This window comes from Fopius arisanus, unplaced genomic scaffold (assembly GCF_000806365.1).
Source record: "Fopius arisanus strain USDA-PBARC FA_bdor unplaced genomic scaffold, ASM80636v1 scaffold00010, whole genome shotgun sequence".
NCBI lineage: Eukaryota > Metazoa > Arthropoda > Insecta > Hymenoptera > Braconidae > Fopius > Fopius arisanus.
In genome coordinates this window covers 1,186,456-1,204,792 of record NW_011887749.1, presented here as the reverse complement: position 1 = coordinate 1,204,792, position 18,337 = coordinate 1,186,456, and the positions used below count along the sequence as shown (strand labels likewise).

General features: G+C 34.7%; 4 protein-coding genes across 4 annotated transcripts in view; all 4 read left to right on the top strand.

Annotated features, from left to right (window-relative positions):
• The window catches only part of LOC105262719 (uncharacterized), a gene marked incomplete in the record, with an annotated part of 11,473 nt that extends 9,593 nt beyond the window's left edge, over window positions 1-1,880 (top strand). The window contains 5 exon segments of the mRNA XM_011298440.1: window positions 1-102; window positions 238-449; window positions 519-683; window positions 1,121-1,236; window positions 1,482-1,880. Of these exon segments, the coding sequence (XP_011296742.1) occupies window positions 1-102; window positions 238-449; window positions 519-683; window positions 1,121-1,236; window positions 1,482-1,806 (920 nt within the window).
• A 597-nt stretch (window positions 1,881-2,477) lies between these two features.
• On the top strand, window positions 2,478-6,290 carry LOC105262661 (uncharacterized). Its single transcript, XM_011298359.1, has 9 exons — window positions 2,478-2,626; window positions 2,788-2,945; window positions 3,583-3,888; window positions 3,942-4,075; window positions 4,153-4,550; window positions 4,612-4,823; window positions 5,543-5,707; window positions 5,788-5,903; window positions 5,985-6,290. The coding sequence occupies exons 1-9, from the start codon at window positions 2,482-2,484 to the stop codon at window positions 6,262-6,264; spliced, it is 1,914 nt and encodes a 637-aa protein (XP_011296661.1). The 5' UTR covers window positions 2,478-2,481; the 3' UTR covers window positions 6,265-6,290.
• Window positions 6,291-6,723: 433 nt separating this feature from the next.
• Window positions 6,724-13,399, top strand: LOC105262660 (glutamate [NMDA] receptor subunit 1-like). The gene is made up of 9 exons (XM_011298358.1): window positions 6,724-6,881; window positions 7,704-7,861; window positions 8,702-9,010; window positions 9,912-10,036; window positions 10,130-10,524; window positions 10,598-10,809; window positions 11,386-11,547; window positions 12,216-12,331; window positions 13,069-13,399. Exons 1-9 carry the CDS (start codon window positions 6,737-6,739, stop codon window positions 13,352-13,354), a joined length of 1,908 nt encoding a protein of 635 aa, XP_011296660.1. The 5' UTR covers window positions 6,724-6,736; the 3' UTR covers window positions 13,355-13,399.
• A 1,073-nt stretch (window positions 13,400-14,472) lies between these two features.
• The window catches only part of LOC105262718 (uncharacterized), a 15,047-nt gene continuing 11,182 nt past the window's right edge, over window positions 14,473-18,337 (top strand). Inside the window, exons 1-5 of the mRNA XM_011298439.1 lie at window positions 14,473-14,629; window positions 16,044-16,207; window positions 16,441-16,749; window positions 17,582-17,706; window positions 17,779-18,173. Coding sequence (XP_011296741.1) covers window positions 14,485-14,629; window positions 16,044-16,207; window positions 16,441-16,749; window positions 17,582-17,706; window positions 17,779-18,173 — 1,138 coding nt within the window. The 5' untranslated portion in view covers window positions 14,473-14,484. The remainder of the gene's footprint in view (window positions 14,630-16,043; window positions 16,208-16,440; window positions 16,750-17,581; window positions 17,707-17,778; window positions 18,174-18,337) is intronic.

Here is an 18,337-nt window from a genome sequence, read left to right as displayed (position 1 = left end):
ATTATAATGAAGGTTATTTGGGCAGAAGAGAGGCGAGAGGCGCTTTCGAAATTCCCGCCTCGGAAAGTGGATTGATAGCATTGGCCGCGCTTTCTCAACAAGGTAAATAATATTATACCTTCAAAGTATATGTGCTTTGAAATGAATTCATTAAGTGTAAACAAATAACATGTTAGTTTAGCTGGGTTATTCATTTGATTTGCTTTTTCTAAAAAACTATCTCCACAATCATTAAAGGTTTGAGCGAAGGTCCTCAGATAATCTCAGGGCGAATCGTTTTCCTGTCTCTATTTCTATGGGCGCTTCTCCTGTTTCAATTCTATTCTGCCAGCATAGTTGGCTCTCTTCTAACATCACCTCCTCGAACTATCAATACAATTAAAAATCTAAGTGACAGTCAACTCGAGGCCGGAGCTGAAGATATTCCCTGGATGTATGATTACTTCAATGTAGGTCAATTTTTATTTGTATGCGATGGTATTAAAAATGTTGATGATGATGATAATGGTGGTTTTCAGATTATGAAGACTCCTTCCCACATTGAGTTGTACCAGAAGAAGATAAAACCGAACAGCAAAAGACCTAAAGGCTCCTTCTGGACAGCTGTCGACGGAATGAAGAAAGTGAAGAAAGGGGGATTTGCGTTCTACATCGACACTGCCACTGGTTATAATCTGGCCCAGGTAAAAACTCTCTGGAATGTTTAAACGTGAAAATGAAGGAATGTGGATGTGGCATGCGATATTCGCATTTCATAAATGCGTGTAATGTGCAAAATGACCGCAAAATTATGTAAAAAATGCATTACTGAGAAGTTTTAAAGAGTTATTGCCAATATCTTCTCATTTTTCAAGCTTTTTTTACAAATTTCTGATAAAAAATTGTTAAAATTGTTAAAATTGTTAAAATATACTGTCGCCAAATTTTATTATTTTTCTTATTATTACTTTGAAAAAAATTCCCAAAACTTTCCGAAAAATTGAAAAAAATAGATACACGACTATGAAAATTTGGGAGTCATTGAATAATGATAAAAGCAAAAACAGGAATTTTTTTCACGTCAATCTGATTGACAGTTTCTCAGAAATTTTAAAAACTGGAGGAATTGTTTTCATTTCAGAATACACTTGAAGAGAACGAGATTTGTGAATTGCACGAAATGCCGATGATTACTTGGGCGAAGGTGACGTTACTCACTGCTAAACGTTCTCCATTCAAAAAAATGATTATCTACGGGTATGTTTCCACGAATTCCATCAAACTATTGATTAGTTGTTAAAATAAAATTCTCCCAAGAAACTATATTTTAGATAGCTAATAAGAAATAGGATAATTAAAAATCTTTAGTCACAATCTCAAATTGAATTATTGTGTGAAATTAATTTGTTTGGCACCAATGAAATTAGTAAAAATAATTTTCTTCCCTGATTCTCTTTCCCATTTTTTAATTTTCAATCATTTGCTGTGCTGTTTTTTTTCAGATTGAGACAAATCGTGCAACATGGTCTGATGATTAAACAGTTCTCAATTTGGTACACACCTCGACCTAAATGTCCAGAGAGTTACAGTTCTAAGCCGGTTCCAGTCGGATTGAAAGAGTTCATTCCAGCAATCTTTCTGCTGTTCATCGGGGTTTCCTTTGCGTTTTTCGTCCTGTTTATTGAATTTATACATTTTTGGAGAGTTGAGGGACGTTCTCCTTTCAAAAAACTCCGCAATGAAACCGCAATGAATGAAACCCCTGAAGACATTCCAGAATTCAATATTGATGAGTGGGATCAAAAAAGTGTTGTTTTCACTGATTAATTATCCCTTATCAACTCATTCTGAGATGATGTTTATCGCCGTTAAATAAGGAATTTGTTGTTCATTCGTGAAGTCTGTACGGAAATAAAGTAATATAGATCCTGAAATAATGTGACGCGATTATTATTAAATACAAATGAAAAAATCTGTGATAATTCCACGAAAATTATTCCTTGAATAGAGGCTTTACAGCTTATTACAACTAAGACGGCACATCCAATCACAAACCAATGCAATTCTCGACATTTTACATCAAATTACAAACTCTTTTACTAACGGAATATACTATTTATCGAACATAATTTAAATCTTAATTATCTTAATTTTAAATTTAATCTTATAAGCTTAGCAATATATTTATCAATTTCTTAATCCGGTGAAAAATGGTTTCGATTTTTACGCAAAGAACTAATCATGAAGAAAAGACTTGTATTTTTCTTTAACGGAGACGAGTACACGTATTATTGGCGAGAATGGAAATTGCGGGGAGACATCTGCCTTGTGCATGAACATATGAGCCTTCATGATTGCATATTAACCCCCGGAATTTGCCATATGGGGGGTTAGTATATGGTTTGCATAACTCAATATGTGTGGACATGGTCACGCCCAGTGAGGGGAGTTTAAACTTTAGAACATCCATAACACACTGCTCGTTCAATTGATAGAGACACTATGAAGGCAGTTGCTTTCTTCATATTATCAGTTGCACTCATCCAACCCTGCCTATCTCATAAAATTCTCTTCGATTTCATCCGAGATTATTATGAAGCGAGCAATATCCATCAAATTGTCGTATTCGCTTGCTGGGATTATGCAGGTACTATTCAAATAAATTAACATCTCAGTAAGAACAGTAGATAATTTTATATATAAATATAATGGATAGATAGGAAAGACGTTTCTATTATTCGAATTTAGTTATTTTTCGTTGTAAAAGAAATCACTCTTCACGGTATTATCAAATATTTTTCATCACAGCATCTCTATCACGAGATATCATGGGATTCAATAATTTCATCACGTATCGATCTACAACGAGTGATGTGGATATTACCACTATTTTGCGTTCAGCTCATTTTCAAATCGGAGTTGTGTTGGATTTCGATTGTCCGCGCAGTGAAAATATTCTTGATAAGGTAAGACTATTTGGGTAGCAGTTACGTATAATTTCTGTAGCGAATTGTTCTGAAAAATTGAATTTATCCACCATTTAATAACACAATTAATAGGAATTGAGGATGCAATTTTGCCTGATTCAATTAGATGAACAACTTGAAGGGAGTGATAGGATCATATTATCATCTTCTCCTTGTGAGGCGTTGAATTGAATATAACCGAATTTATATGAATTATAAAACATATCTTGAGAAGCATAAAAAATTACAAATTTTAGTTCTTGAAGGGATCGATTTATTTAATATTACTAGATTCGGACAATACATTAGTCACTTCCTAGAAGATGTATGCAAAATAACTGACACTTCCATAATTTTTAGCACATAATTTACAGGTCATACAATACGCTATTACTATTATTACTATTTATTTGAGCTGAATAAGAAACAATACAATATATGAAAATATTTCAACCAATAAATTAGGAAACCTGTAGACTATTTGGTTCAATGGAGTTGTCATAAATTTTTACAATTCTTAAATTTCTGATTCGTATATAACGGTGGTCTTGAGATACTTTTCTTTGTATATTCAGCGGAACTCAACCCCTTGAGAAATTATATGCAAAAATGTTTTGATTTATTTTTGGTACTACAGTTTTCAACGCACCTGCACTTTAATAATTCGTACTACTGGCTTGTACTTTCAAAATTGATGCCAATACCTGTGAAATATCTGCAACACCTGAAGCTCACGATAGAGACTGAATTGACATTTGCTGTTCGTGAAAATGATGCATTCCTACTCTATGATGTTTACAATCCGAGTTATCGTCATGATTGTGAGGTCATAACTAAGTACAAAGGACAATGGACACGGGAAAATGGTTTAAAGGATGAACTGACTCAATATATATACGAACGTCGAAATCTTGGTGGCGTAACTCTGAACTTAACGATCACGGTATGACTTATTGAAATAACGAAAATTCCTTTATCATGATTTCTCATTTTCAGTTTGCAAATGTAAATTTCACTGCACAAACAGATATCATCAGATATTTGACGTCTACAAAGAATAAAGGACTTGATCCAATGCAAAAAAGTCATTATGCTATAATGATGTATCTTCAATACTTGTATAAATTTAAGTAAAGAGTGTTTTGATGCTAGAGTTAATAAGCTTGACAGGAAATTTATTGATTATTTAATTTGAAATATTTTGCAGCTTTACTGTATATCGATCAGCGCACTGGGGCTATTTAGTTAACGGATCTTATAATGGAATTTTGGGCGACTTAATCAGAGATGATGGGGTAGATATGAGTATCTCGCCTTTTGAACTTATTGCAGAACGAGGCGGACTAGTGGACCATGTGGTGTCAACCTGGTTCACCGATTTTACCTTTACATTTCTTCATCCGAAACAAACGAATTTGCGTAATAATTTTTTGAAGCCATTTACCGATGACTTGTGGTGGGCAATTTTGGTGGTAGGTAGTATCTACTGGGCTTTATTATTTCTCTCCCTGATGCTGGAACATCATCATCAAGCAGAGACTCACGACATTGGTGAGGGTGTGGTTGAAACCGGTATGACTGCAGTAGCAGCTTTATCACAACAAGGTGAGTTGCTCTTCTCATAGTCATTCTGTTTTATCAATCTGTCTGTTTTTAATGTCGGAAGGACTGAGCGACAGCCCCAATTTTCCATCCGGACGTATCACATTTCTTTCGTTATTCGTGTGGGCTCTTCTTCTTTATCAGTTCTATTCAGCAAGTATTGTCAGTTCTTTGATGACAACTCCACCGAGATGGATCAAAACTCTGAAAGCCCTCGTTGAAAGCGATTTGACTGTTGGCGCCATTGATGTGTCACATTTTCGGGAGTGGCTCCAGGTACATCGACATTTTATTTTCCTATTCAATCTTCAATTCAAGCAGTATTTCAGTAGTGATACTGCAGAACATGAAGTAAATCAGAAAAATCGATAAAGTTGGCTTTTCCTAAAAATTGTCAAAGTATCTTGATTTTTTTTGTAAAAATAACTGAAAAGTGAAGACAAAAATATTCGTTCTGAAGCAACACGAACGTGAAGGTGTCAAGTAACCACCAATACTGCAAGCGAATTGGAAAAAATCGCAATAATAATCAAAATAATCATTTATAATATCACAAGAGCTCGAAAATTATCGGGCATTTCCCAATAGATTCGTTGCAAATAAGTGTAGGAATCACGTTTTTCAGGGTAAAAATCCTGACAAATTTAATGACTTTACTTGTTTGCAGGGAACATTGAGGGAAATGCCAGATAATTTTCAAGCTCGTGTGGTATTCGAGGGATTATTTTTCCCACCCAAATGTCAGCCAGTAGAACTGCACCATGCGACAAAACTCATAGTTAAGAAATAAGAATTTTATATCTCGATCATGTTGTCTTTTCTATATATATCAATTACCAGAGGTAATTATCAAAAAACCATCATTATAACACCGTGTAGTAGATGGTACCACGTGACGTCGAATGTTGCAATTCTATTGGTCGATATTTGAGCCAGAAACATAATTACTAAAAATTTATTTTTTATTTTTTTGAAAATATTCAAATATTGTGCAGGCCTCGAAAAATCCCGATGTGAGTGAATTATACAATCGTAAAATGAACTCGTCTGTGAAATATAGACCACATGCTTTTCTGAAAGTACCTTCAGGTCTGAAGAAAGTTCAAGAGGGTGGGTATGCATTCCTTACAGAAACTGCTTCAACTTACCGGATTATCAGGGTAAGAATGACCATGCAACACAAATAGTATATTATATACTATTTATTTGTTTTAACTGAATGACATGAGAAGTCTTGCAGGACACCTTCACAGAAGAACAGATATGTTCAGTAGAAGAAGTACGTTTCCAACCGCGTACCATGATGTCACCACTTTTGCCAAAGAATACGCCATTTCACAAGATGATGACATACGGGTTAACATGAAGAATAATTAAATCAATAAATGGATAAAGAGTCATTTGGGAAAGGAAAATAGCAATCGTTTTTTCTTTCAGATTAACAAAAGTCATACAAGGAGGATTGCTCGCGTATGTACGGCAATATTGGCGTGGAAAGTTTCCCAAGTGTCCTGAGAGCTACAGCTCTATGCCAACAGCTATGGGAATGCCACAATTCAGTCCAGCATTATTTCTTTTGTGCATTGGGGCTGCGGTATCTATTGTCACATTAATCATAGAGTACTGCTACTTTCATATGGAGAATAAAACAAACGGGACACAGAGAGACATCACAAAATTACCAGAACCCATTGATCAAATAAATCCGGAAGATTGAGTATTTATAGTTACACAATGTAGTAAGTTTTTTAGAACTGTAGGATTCGCCGATCTTGCCACATCTAAACAATTGTTTACTAGTACCCTAACATTCATGTACGGACACTCTTCTGATTGTTCATGAGTATTATTATGATTAGATCTCAGGTGAGATTAAATAGATTTGCAGATGAAGATATGATAATTTGATAATTCATTGCGTATACATGATCATTAACAGTTTATTGTCGACACCTACAGAGACATGTGATTTGAGAAAATGTAGTCTTTGGGGAGCCGTGCGTTGTCCACAACCAATTGAAGTGGTGGGCTTTTTGATTGTATGTTAAACTTCACAAATTACCATATGCGTTTAAGTGCACGTTCCGAATAATTCACGTGCATTTGACACAGCCTCGCCCATCGGGGTGGAGTTTCAAAGCCAAAAAACCCACTACTCCTGCGCATTGTTCGTTCAAGTGATAGTCGTCATGAAAGCAACTACTCTATTCGTGATATCAGTTTTGTTCATCCGACTCTGTAGATCCGATAGAATTCTCATTGATTTCATTAGGGACTACTATGAAGCGAGTAATATCCATCAGATTGTCATATTTGCTTGTTGGGACTATGCAGGTATATAATGAAAAGTGAAAAATCAAATAAAGTTCATAACTTTGAAAGAAATTTTACAATCGAAGAAAATTTCTATCTCATTCCATAATTACTTGACTCTTTTTGGACTTCATTTTTGGCTACTTCACGGAGAGAAAATGCTGGAAAGAGAAGTTCCGTGAAAATTACTGTTTGAAACGTAAATGCGTGGGATGAACGGCGAAATTGGAAAAGTACTACACGGGTAGGAAAATTGCCAAATCAGTTCCGTAAAATTGATTGTAACGTTTTTTTTTATCCAATCGAGATTTGAACTCTCGATCTATGGCATTTCAAGCAACGATTTTACACATATGCTAGAGATTTGTTATTGTTATTATGTAAAAATTGGGAGTTTTACAAGTTGAGAAAAGAACACGTGATAGTACCGTAGATTTGCCGGAGCAAATAATAAGATTTACTGACCGTCTCTTATTTTTTACCATGATTTTAGATAAAAATAACTGAACTCAATCTTTCGCTGGCGATTACGTGACAAGTCACGTACTTTTTTCTATATTTTTCTCTCCGTGAATTCTTATTAAATAATTATATCTCTTAATATTAATTATCGCTTTGTTTTGATTGTCTTATCTTTTCAAATTCATGATGCGTTGAACGAAATTCCAATATTTCATTGATTAGAAATTTACGATAATTAGGAAAAATGGTGATTTCGAAAAATTATATATTCACTGATAGATGAAATAATTAGGGAATCATTCTTTTCAACAAATAATTCAAATAACTGAGTAATTTTCCACTTTCTACACGAAAAATTCTTCCAATTTGAATTTTCCACAGCTGACATTACGCGGAATATCATGGGACTTGATACAGTTATTTCTTATCGTCCTACAACATTTGATATTGATTTGACAGATATTCTACGGGTCAATTATTACCACTTGGGAGTTGTACTGGATTTTGATTGTCCCCTCAGTGACAATGTTATTGAGAAGGTACCTTGTCACGAGAATCTCCACTTACTCATAAATTAATTTGATTATTTTCCGGCACTGGATTACAGTCAATCTGCATTGGAGGGTGAATCGTTGATTTGTTTAAAATTTTTCCGGAAATTATAGACCAGCAGATGGAAATTGCATCTGATAAATAGATAATAGCTCTGCATTAATTCCTCATTAAGGTTGTTGTCGCGCGACAGTCTCTGTAAAAAGTTTATCCGCTGTAAAACGGGCCAGTTTAGAACACAATCTTTTAGCGGTATATAGTCTCACTTGATTGATTGCATTGTGCATGGATAGCTAAAGCATAACTATGTATTTTCCATATTAACTATTTTCAATTATCTAAATTTATGAATTTCCGATAATTATATTCCGTAAACCAAACGGTCAATCGATTTGATTTTTTTTTCTGTATTTCCTCCCACGATGTATATTCCACGTTTTTTTTTATTTCTGAAACTGTTGAGCCGTTGATTTTTAAAAAATTCTAATCGGCAAAACTCCATTTAAACACGTGTTAAATCACTCGAATTTCAAAAATTTATATCTCAAGTTCAAAACGGTCAATTGCAAACGGAAAAGGCTCATTTTGTTGCTAATTTTTCAAACTATTCACCATAAAATTTTTAACGAAAACTGTCGAAAAAAAATTCTACGCGACAACAACCTTAAACAATTAAACGTTTGGATGTTAGTGATATATTCCCCTCTACTCGTTGGCTAACTCCCGCTCTAGAAAAAAATTCCCTGAATATCCCTCGACGTTCAAAATTAATCGTAATAATTTTGAAGGTCTTGAGATATTGTAACTGATAATTTTTGTTCGGAAAGTTTTCGAATCATCTTCCATTCAATGAATCCTACCACTGGCTCGTATTATCACACTTGTCATCAATACCGATGAAATATCTTGAGGTTCTGCCGCTTACGATAGCATCAGAATTGACATCAGCAATTCGTGAAAAGGATGAATTCCAACTTTATGACATTTACAATCCAAGTTATCGTCATGGTGGCTCGGTGGTCATCACCGATAAGGGCCGATGGACCCCTAGAAATGGTTTACATGACAAACTCATTCAATACAAATACACACGTCGAACTGATCTTCAGCAGACGTGCCTGAATTTTTCTGTTGTTGTAAGAAGTACTTTATCTGAATGTACATGTGATTATTTTCCCAACCCCAACCTCAACCAATACAGTTGCACTATTCGATGTCACGTGATGGGATCAAGAGGATTTTTAACTGATTATTTTTTTCATTTCGATTTTAGCCAACCGGATTGCCGTATTCTCGGTCCCGCGATTCCTTTCAATCTGATAATCTCCCTTGACTAACACTTTAAATTTATTTACTAATTTTTCATCTTAATATCGGTTTTCGTCTCAGGGTGCAATTCTATTAACTGCCGTTTGGGTTGGAAAAATAATCCGCCAAATACCACACAAGCTTCAAATTTACCAAAATGGAGATAAGAATTAAGGAGTTACTCGATTTTTCCGGAGTTTTAGAACAGAATCTTAGAACGGGATCGCAACAGATGTCATCAGGAGTTTTCCTCATTTTATGGAGCACTTTTATAAGAATTAAAATGGTAGAAAAATGATGTAACTCTTCAATTCAATCATATTATGATTGCTTTCCAGCGCTAAAGCGCTAATTCTTCATGAACATGCGCTACCGCGCACGTCTGACTGGTTAGATACTTAGTTAAATTCAATCTAAGTAAATTAAATTCAATTGCACTGAATTAAATTAAATTAAATTAAATTAAATGTCTAATCGATTTAAAACAAATTTTTTATTTGTTTGCAACGAATCGATCGGGAAATCCCCAAATACATGAATGAAGTCTCCCTCGAGTCGAAATATCTCGAAAGTCGCAAGATTGATTATTGGCAAACTTGAACCGGGAAATTCAAATTCGGTACACGCACTGCGCAGTAGATCTCATCTTCTATAATTTGCAAACTTTTGTGGTATTACACAGATGGTAATTCTAGTTATCATCACCTTGATTATTGTTGTATGTTTCAGCTGTACGACCCGCCATTACCCGATTTTATGACTTACTTATCAACATACATGAGTATAGAAAAGGATACTCTCACTCGAGCTCACTATCCCGTGGCGATGTATCTCCAAGATATGTATAATTTCAGGTGAATCTTCCGGAGAAGATTTTCCAAAATTCCAATGACAGTCAAATATTCTATCACTATCGATAATAATTTTATAATATTTTTTGTGCACAGCATGAAAATACATCAGGCAACAAGTTGGGGCTATCCTGTCAATGGATCTTTCGACGGAATCATTGGCGATATAATATCAGGCGTCATCGACATGAGCCTAACTCCATTCGTATTCCACACAGGGCGAATGGATTTCATAGAATATATTGCTGAAACTTGGAAATTTGAAGCCAAGTTTACATTCCTTCATCCAAGAATATCAACGCTTCGTAACAATTTCTTAAAACCCTTCACTGATGACTTATGGTGGATGATTTTATTGGTGGGCGCTGTCTATTGGACTTTGTTATTGCTTTCTCTGGTATTAGAGCATCATTATGAAGGTAAGCATGAAGATACCGAGATGACAGCGATTGACACCGGTCTGACTACTGTTGCAGCATTGTCACAACAAGGTCAGCGAAAATAGATCTCATTTTTTAAAATTATAATTTACTCGTAACGAAGATTTTCTCTTTCAATTCTTAGGATTGAGTGACAGTCCAAATTTCATTTCCGGACGAATCACATTTCTTTCCCTTTTCTTTTGGGCTCTCCTTCTCTATCAATTCTACTCGGCAAGTATCGTAAGCTCTTTGATGACACCTCCTCCTCGTTGGATCAAGACCATCAAAGCTCTTACTGACAGTCACCTCGATGTGGGCGCTCAAAACATATCGTATTATTGGAATTATTTCGAGGTAATCTAATCTATCTGTACATTAAGGATGTTCTTTACCCATTTATAGTCAAAATTCACGCATTTTTAATTTTTTCCCAAATCTAGAACTGAACAAATTAACAAATTGGCAATTGTACTTTTGTGTTTCTTTTTAAAAGCTTAGAAAACATGCTGAAAAATGTTCGCGCCTCCTTGAAGCTTCATGAGTCATTAAATAATGACAAAACACAAAGACGTGATATTTTTTTACATCAATTCCATCGATAACTTGGTAAAAAAATGTTGAAACCCAAATTTTGACTGTAGATGGGCGTAGGATACCCTTAATTATCTTTATCGTACTAATAATTTAGTAGATTAGTATTTACGTGTTAGCTTGATGTGAATGATGCCAATGGTTTATTTCTTTAAATTCGGATTGTATTATCAATCAACCGCTGACGTGTATTCGCCTTGTAGACGATATTACAACTGAGACTGAGGATTCTAATTCAGCCACATCGATCTTCTATTCTTTCCAGTGAACATTTCCGAAATTGTCGGATTTTGTGAATTGTGTTTATGCCCCAGTTTTAGGGTATAATGATATTTTCAGACTGCAACTGATCCGGATGTGGTTGAATTATACAACCGCAAGATGAAGTCACGGAAGGAACACCCCAACGCTTTTCTACCGTTGGATCGAGGATTCAAGCAAATACAGAAAGGCGGATATGCTTTTTTGTGTGGTACTATTGCTACCTACCCAATAGTCCAGGTGAGCATATTTGTAATATCGATTAGCACTGGCTAAATTGTAGTTTTCAACGGCTTTTTGGTATATAGTTCGTGAAAAGATAGTTGTGGCAGTTGGACATTAAGCACGAATCTTCTGAAAATATCTCTCTTGAAGTACTTCCGCAGTTACTTACTGTTTTTTTTTTTTCATTTCAAGTATTTCCCGACATTTAGAGTTCAATCTGCATAAGTTACTTATTCTTGTGAATAATTTTGTAATGCGGTAATCACATATTTTATTTTTAATTCAATGAGACATCATATTTGAACTATCCATATGGCTAGAGGGAAGCAATATTACCAAAATGTCAAGAACTTTTACGACATTGTTTTTGAAATGTATAATGTCAAATTTTGAAAGAAAAACCCAAATTTCGGCATTCAACGATCCACATTTCAAACACGGAGAGATAAAGTCCGTAAAATTTTGCATGGGTCTAACAACCGATAGTTTAAACTTAGCGGTTTTAGCATATTATACAATTTCTCGCAAGTACCCCTCCTGTGATAGTACCTTGAAGAAGACAAAAATTTACATTTGGCTCAATCATTGGAGAAGGAATTTAGAGGGGATGTAATGGCAATTGTTAGAGTGCATTTAGATATCGAGTTCTAGAATATCAACTATATTTTAATTCAATTTTCTAGGCACAATTCCTTGAAGAGCAGATATGCGGCCTGGAAGAAATCAGAATTGCCAAGCCATTAAGACTCTCATTGATCGTTGGAAAAGGATCTCCATTCAAAAAAATGATAATTTACGGGTGAATATCACGTTCAGATAAAATTATTTTCCCATTCTTTCAACAAAACTTGATTCTTTTTACTTTTTCTCCTAGAGGTATCGCGCACCGGTGTTATAGAGAATAAGTGTTTTTTTTTCATTAATTTGTTTAAACAATATAATAGTTATTCATCAAAGCAAATACAACATAATAATTTTTTGTGGCTATTACTTCAACTAATGACCACATTGGAATATAAATTGAAAATTCATTGTGATACATATAACGAATTATAGAAAGGGTCATTTTGGTGTACCACCGTTGCCCCGTTACAGATATTCTAATTAATGGATTTACATTACATTCATTTAATTTCAATTTAGATTTCATAAATATAAATGACTCACTCATTATGCGGGTGACGAGGGAAAGGGGGGTAAAACTATTACTGACAAGTAAGGCAACTAAAAGGCCTGTTCATAACTGGCCTAACATGTACAATGATTCTAAATCCTGTGAACATATTCAGAAATTCTCATAGGCTAGTCTATTAGTTTGACTGTCGGTATTTATTTGCATTTTCATCGATTTTTTTCGTGATACTATGGTCCTTCTATCCGCGAAGCCGGGCGAGTCTATTAAATAATTCCTTAGTGCGAATCTATTAACTAATTACTAAATGATTCATAGTGGTTATAATTTGGGTTGAATACAGATGCAAAATTTCATGTGTTGTTTCAACATTACCACTAATCGTTATACCATTGCATTTTCAGAGTCCGTAAGATTATTCAATCTGGAATAATATATCACTTGGACAGCATATGGCATGTCCCACGGCCTGAGTGTCCAAAAACTTACGAGAACAAACCAACTCCAATGGGCATTCAAGAATTCAGTCCAGCATTGTTTCTCCTAGCTATTGGTTTGGGAATGTCTGTGATGCTTTTGATGATGGAATATGTGCATTCTTATATGGAGAATAGATTAGACTTGGCTAGGATAAATGCCTTCATTTCAACGCAGCAGGATGAACCTGAGGACGTGGAAGTCTCTACTTGATTTCAATCAATAGTTTTCTCATTTGTCCGCTTTTTTGCTTTTGAAATGTTATCCACTTGATTGATCGTATGAATAAATCTATTTCACATTCAAATAATGCTGTTTTTTTAATCGCTAGATCATCCGAATTATGCAGGGTACGATAATTTATTGTGAATACAGTATTCACAATATCTATATATATATATATATTTGTAGTATTAGGACACTATTCACTTCAGTCGCGTTCTATTCAAAATCATATCAAAGCGCATGTTCGTGGCACAATGGAAGCTCACGAAACTGAAACGAACGCCGACAGAATGTGGAGTGCGCCCTCTCCAAATAAGTAAGTTTCGAAATCGATTACGAAATTACTAGCTCCTTCGATTTGGCGAATTATAGCCTCCAGTCTATCTATCTCTTCTCTTTAGAAGGAATATATTATGAGAAAGTTATCTTGAAATATATACAATTGGCTGGCATTACATGCAGTTTTCTGAATAGAAAAATTTTTATTTTATTTATTCTTTATCTGTTTTGGGACTTTTCCGTTCTGATATATTAAATGCATATATTTCTCTGGATTTATATAGTTTTAGAGAATGTAAAACTTCTAATTACACACTTTTGCCAATTTTTATTCAATAATTGAATTGCAGTCAACAATTACCTTTTTTTTGTAACATTTCTAAATTCAACTTGCATAATGGATTTCTGAATGCAGGAGAACCCTGATATGACGAAAATTCAGTTAAATTTTTAAAATTAGAGATTCAATAATTCTCTAATAATGAAGTACGTCCGGTGAATGCAACAAATCAACTCACGATCTCTGCTATTAATTCTATAGAAACTTTCTTTTCTCTTTTTGCAATCGTTTCTTTACATAATTTTGGGAAAATCCACGCTCTTTTCCCATCGAAAACATTCTCACCGATATATGATTTCGAATTTCGTGGAAGCCACCTGCTGAATTCCCAACGATTTCATGACGTTTGCGGCGTAATTTCTAGAACCTACCATGTGTGCTAAAGTATATGGTTTACATAATTTAGCCTACAGCTCCTGTCGGTGCACCCACTCCAGTGCAGTTGAAATTTCGAGTGGTTCTTCACTACTGCCTATGGTGTCTTGAAGGTACTTTTGCTATGAACGTCGTTACTTTCATCTTTATATCATTTGCGTTGATCCACGTTTGCCAATCTCATGGGCTTTTCGGTGACTTCATTAGAGAATATTATGAAGCTTGCAACATCCATCAGATTGTTATCTTCGCTTGTTGGGATTATTCAGGTATTATTCGAATATGTAATATGTATACGGAGAAAAATATCCACGAAAAATTATTGGTCTCGTATTAGCAAACGTGAGATGTTGCACTGTACTGATGAAAAGTCATGTGAAATTCATAAAGAATCCCTGCAGTTCTCCGGAATATTTACTGCGCAGGGCAACAAAATTTACTGGACCAATTCTCAATTTACTCCGAAGTTCATTGAATCTTCTAAATTGTACTGCTGAAAAACTGAAATATTCGTGAAACGGCGGATTTAATAATAAACAGTCCACTTCTTTGCTGTATCACCCATTCATTTTTCTGATTCTGATTGAACTAAAATATTGAGTATTAATCGCAATCGACAAAGCTTGCTGCGCCGTCCGGTAATTTGTAGAGCAATTCTCGTACGAATTTTTAGTGGAGATTTCTTTCCGTGTATGTGTTTGAATAAAACAACCCACACGGAACAAATATCAGATAGCATTTTTCGCTCAAAATATATCTGATCTATATCCTATTTGTAATTTAAATATTCACATTATATATGAGTATTAGATATATGTTAAATATATCTCGGATATATAATTTTACGCGGTTGAAGTAAGAAATTGCTTTCATTACATAGGTTATATTTATTTTTGATAGTAAAGTATCAATATGCGTCCGAATGATCGGTCGTCATCAAAAAGAGGATTCATTTTTTCCCTGATTTCAGTTTCCCTTGCTATCTCATTTTCAATGAATTTACACTTTCTATAAAATCTTATTGAATATTTCCTCCACACATAATCAAATGAATTCTGAATATAATAGATAAAGAAAACCAAAACATATGAAAGAATCAGAAAGTTGACTTAAAAAAAATGGAGAAAAAATCGAAATTAACAACAATCGATACAATTGACATCAAATCAAAAAGTATATCAACATATATAGTCCAGGGATTACTTCCTAATTTAGAATGCGACTGTCCAAAATCAAATTGAATTGGAGAAGAATATCCGACGATAGACCGGGGATTCAGATATATCTAAAGTACCAATTTCTGGCAGCCTTTCTTATATATCGATGCAACGGTTGTTATTGTTATTATTTCATTCTTCCAATTCGGCCAACAAGCCATCGAAACAATTTTTCAAAACCATAATTGCAATATTTCATAACAGTATTTCTGTCAAGCTCAAAAATTGAAATGGTTAATAAATGAATTGAATTATAATTAACCTCGGCGAATAGCCTTTTTGAATTTTTTGAGAAATAGTACGCCGACATAACACAAAAAATAGAAACTTTAATTTGAACAATCACAATACTTTCATTCGAAAGCAAAAGCTTCTCAAAAAGCTTAAGTCCGACCAACTTTGTTACAATAATTGTTCATTGTATTGTTTACGTATTGTATTATATTGGTTTTACATTTAAATTTAGATGGGGTTGATCTTTCACGCAATATTATGGGAATGAATGCAGTTGTCACTTATCATCCTGTCACAAATACAGCAGATATGACGAATATTCTACGTGTGAATTATTATCATGTGGGAGTCGTGTTGGACTTCGATTGTCCCTTCAGCGAAAATATTCTTGATCAAGTATGTAGTCACACTTTTAGAATCACCTGTTCAGGAAAATTCTGGTCACTCGATCCATTGATTGATTTTTCGATGTGCGTCTGCTTGAAGACTTGCACGAATCTGAGTTGATTACATTTCGATTTGATACAAAAAGAACAAGTAAATGCATTGAAAGACCGACGGGATTTATTTTATGACTATTAAATTCATATCCTCTTGTTCCATGAATTTACCAACTTCTCGCCTGGAAGTTCTCGGCTCAGCTGCACTTCAATGAATCTTACTACTGGTTGGTTCTATCAAAATTCACAACAATACCCATCGATTATCTGGGAGGTTTGAGTTTGACAGTAGCCTCAGAACTGACATTCACAACTTGTGCTGATGATGTCTTCAAGCTTTACGAGGTGTACAATCCGAGTTACCGTCATGGCACTGCTGTACGGATTATTGATAAAGGCCAATGGAGGTCTGGAGAAGGTTTCAGATATGGATTGAGTGAATACAAGTACAAACGTCGAGCTGATCTTAACAAATTGTCCCTCAATATCTCACTTACGGTACGAAATAGCACGAACTAGTGTTGCGAGTGGTAAACCTGATCGGTCAAATTACTGGTAATTACAGTCTTTAGGAATCTGACAATTGCGTCAGAAATTCGAAAAATTACGAGTTCAAATCTCACGGTCTCTTTTCATCTCAATAGTTGACTCACAATTTTTTTTAGTTACCGGATGACGAGGAAATTACCAACGGTATATATTAAATTCATTCTTGCTGTAAATTATCTCGAGTAATGAACTGGATATTGTGCTCTAATTCATTCTCATGAACATTGATTTGATTATGGAATGCGATTCTATTTGGAATTCTCAGAACAAAACTACGAGGAAAAAATGACCGTCAATTTGCAGCTACCTAAATGAATTTCGGTAATTTTCCTAGAGTGTTTACACTGCTTGTTGCTGACTAGAATTATGAATGGAGAATTATTTCAGCGTCAGAAAATGGTCAGAAAACGGTCAATTTTCCCTGGCCTGAGCGAATGGAATCAATTGCATAAAAAAATATGGTAAATGTCTAGTTCAGGTCCACCAAACCATTCTGGATGTTTTTTTATTTGATTGGAAGGGTTTCCATCATCTGATTAATCCTTATTGTTTCTCTCTCTTCTTTCGTCTTGTTATTGACTAGTGAGAGGATAAGAATGGTTTTTAACCCTAAAAATTCACATTTCAATGATTTTTTTTTTGTTTTTTTGGCGGACCTGAACCACACATTTACCAAAAATATTTCATCTCGGGCCTGAACCCGATTTTGAGACGCTATGCAATACTAGATTCTCCTTTTCAACTTTTTATCTACCTTATCAATGATTTTCGTACATTTCAGCTAGCCAATCCAGCTTTACCAGATCTGTTGACTTATTTATCGAGTCAATCAAATAGAGAATTAGATCCAATGACCCGATCTCAATATCCACTGACATTGTATCTTCAAGACATGTATAATTTCAGGTAGAGAATACTCAAAAAACAATTATACAGATCTTAAATACTCGGCTATTTTTATTGAAAATATTTTCGCAGCATAAATCTTCATCAAGCATCAACTTTTGGCTACCTCCACAATGGATCCTACAACGGAATCATCGGAGACATTATCTCAGGCTTCATCGACATGAGTATCACACCTTTTGAGTTTCACGTTGCACGATTGAAGGTTGTGGATTACGGGGCAGTGACTTGGTACGCAGATACCACCTTCGTATTTCTTCATCCAAAGAGTTCAACCCTGCGCAACAATTTCTTGAAGCCCTTCACCAATGATTTGTGGTGGATGATTCTGCTGGTGGCTGTTGTATATTGGATTATCTTACTGCTCTCTCTACTTTTGGAGCAGCATCATCAAGCTGGAACACATGATCCTAGCTTGAGTGCCATTGAGACCGGTCTAACTACTCTCGCAGCACTATCCCAACAAGGTTACCGAAATATTATTCTCTAAGCAAACAATCAACAAACAATAAATAATTACTTCACTTAAGTACTTAATTTTTTTTCGACAGTTTTCGTTAACAATTTTATGGTGAATAGTTTGAAAAATTAGCAACAAAATGAGCCTTTTCCGTTTGCAATTGACCGTTTT

Excerpts from the sequence above, each read along its gene's own strand:
- LOC105262661 (XM_011298359.1), top strand. The coding sequence starts at position 2,482 with ATGAAGGCAGTTGCTTTCTTCATATTATCAGTTGCACTCATCCAACCC. Across the intron at positions 3,889-3,941 it reads CTCTGAACTTAACGATCACG|TTTGCAAATGTAAATTTCAC; the intron begins GTATGACTTATT and ends TCTCATTTTCAG. Across the intron at positions 4,824-5,542 it reads ATTTTCGGGAGTGGCTCCAG|GCCTCGAAAAATCCCGATGT; the intron begins GTACATCGACAT and ends AATATTGTGCAG.
- LOC105262660 (XM_011298358.1), top strand. The coding sequence starts at position 6,737 with ATGAAAGCAACTACTCTATTCGTGATATCAGTTTTGTTCATCCGACTC. Across the intron at positions 9,011-9,911 it reads GCCTGAATTTTTCTGTTGTT|CTGTACGACCCGCCATTACC; the intron begins GTAAGAAGTACT and ends TGTATGTTTCAG. Across the intron at positions 11,548-12,215 it reads CTACCTACCCAATAGTCCAG|GCACAATTCCTTGAAGAGCA; the intron begins GTGAGCATATTT and ends TCAATTTTCTAG.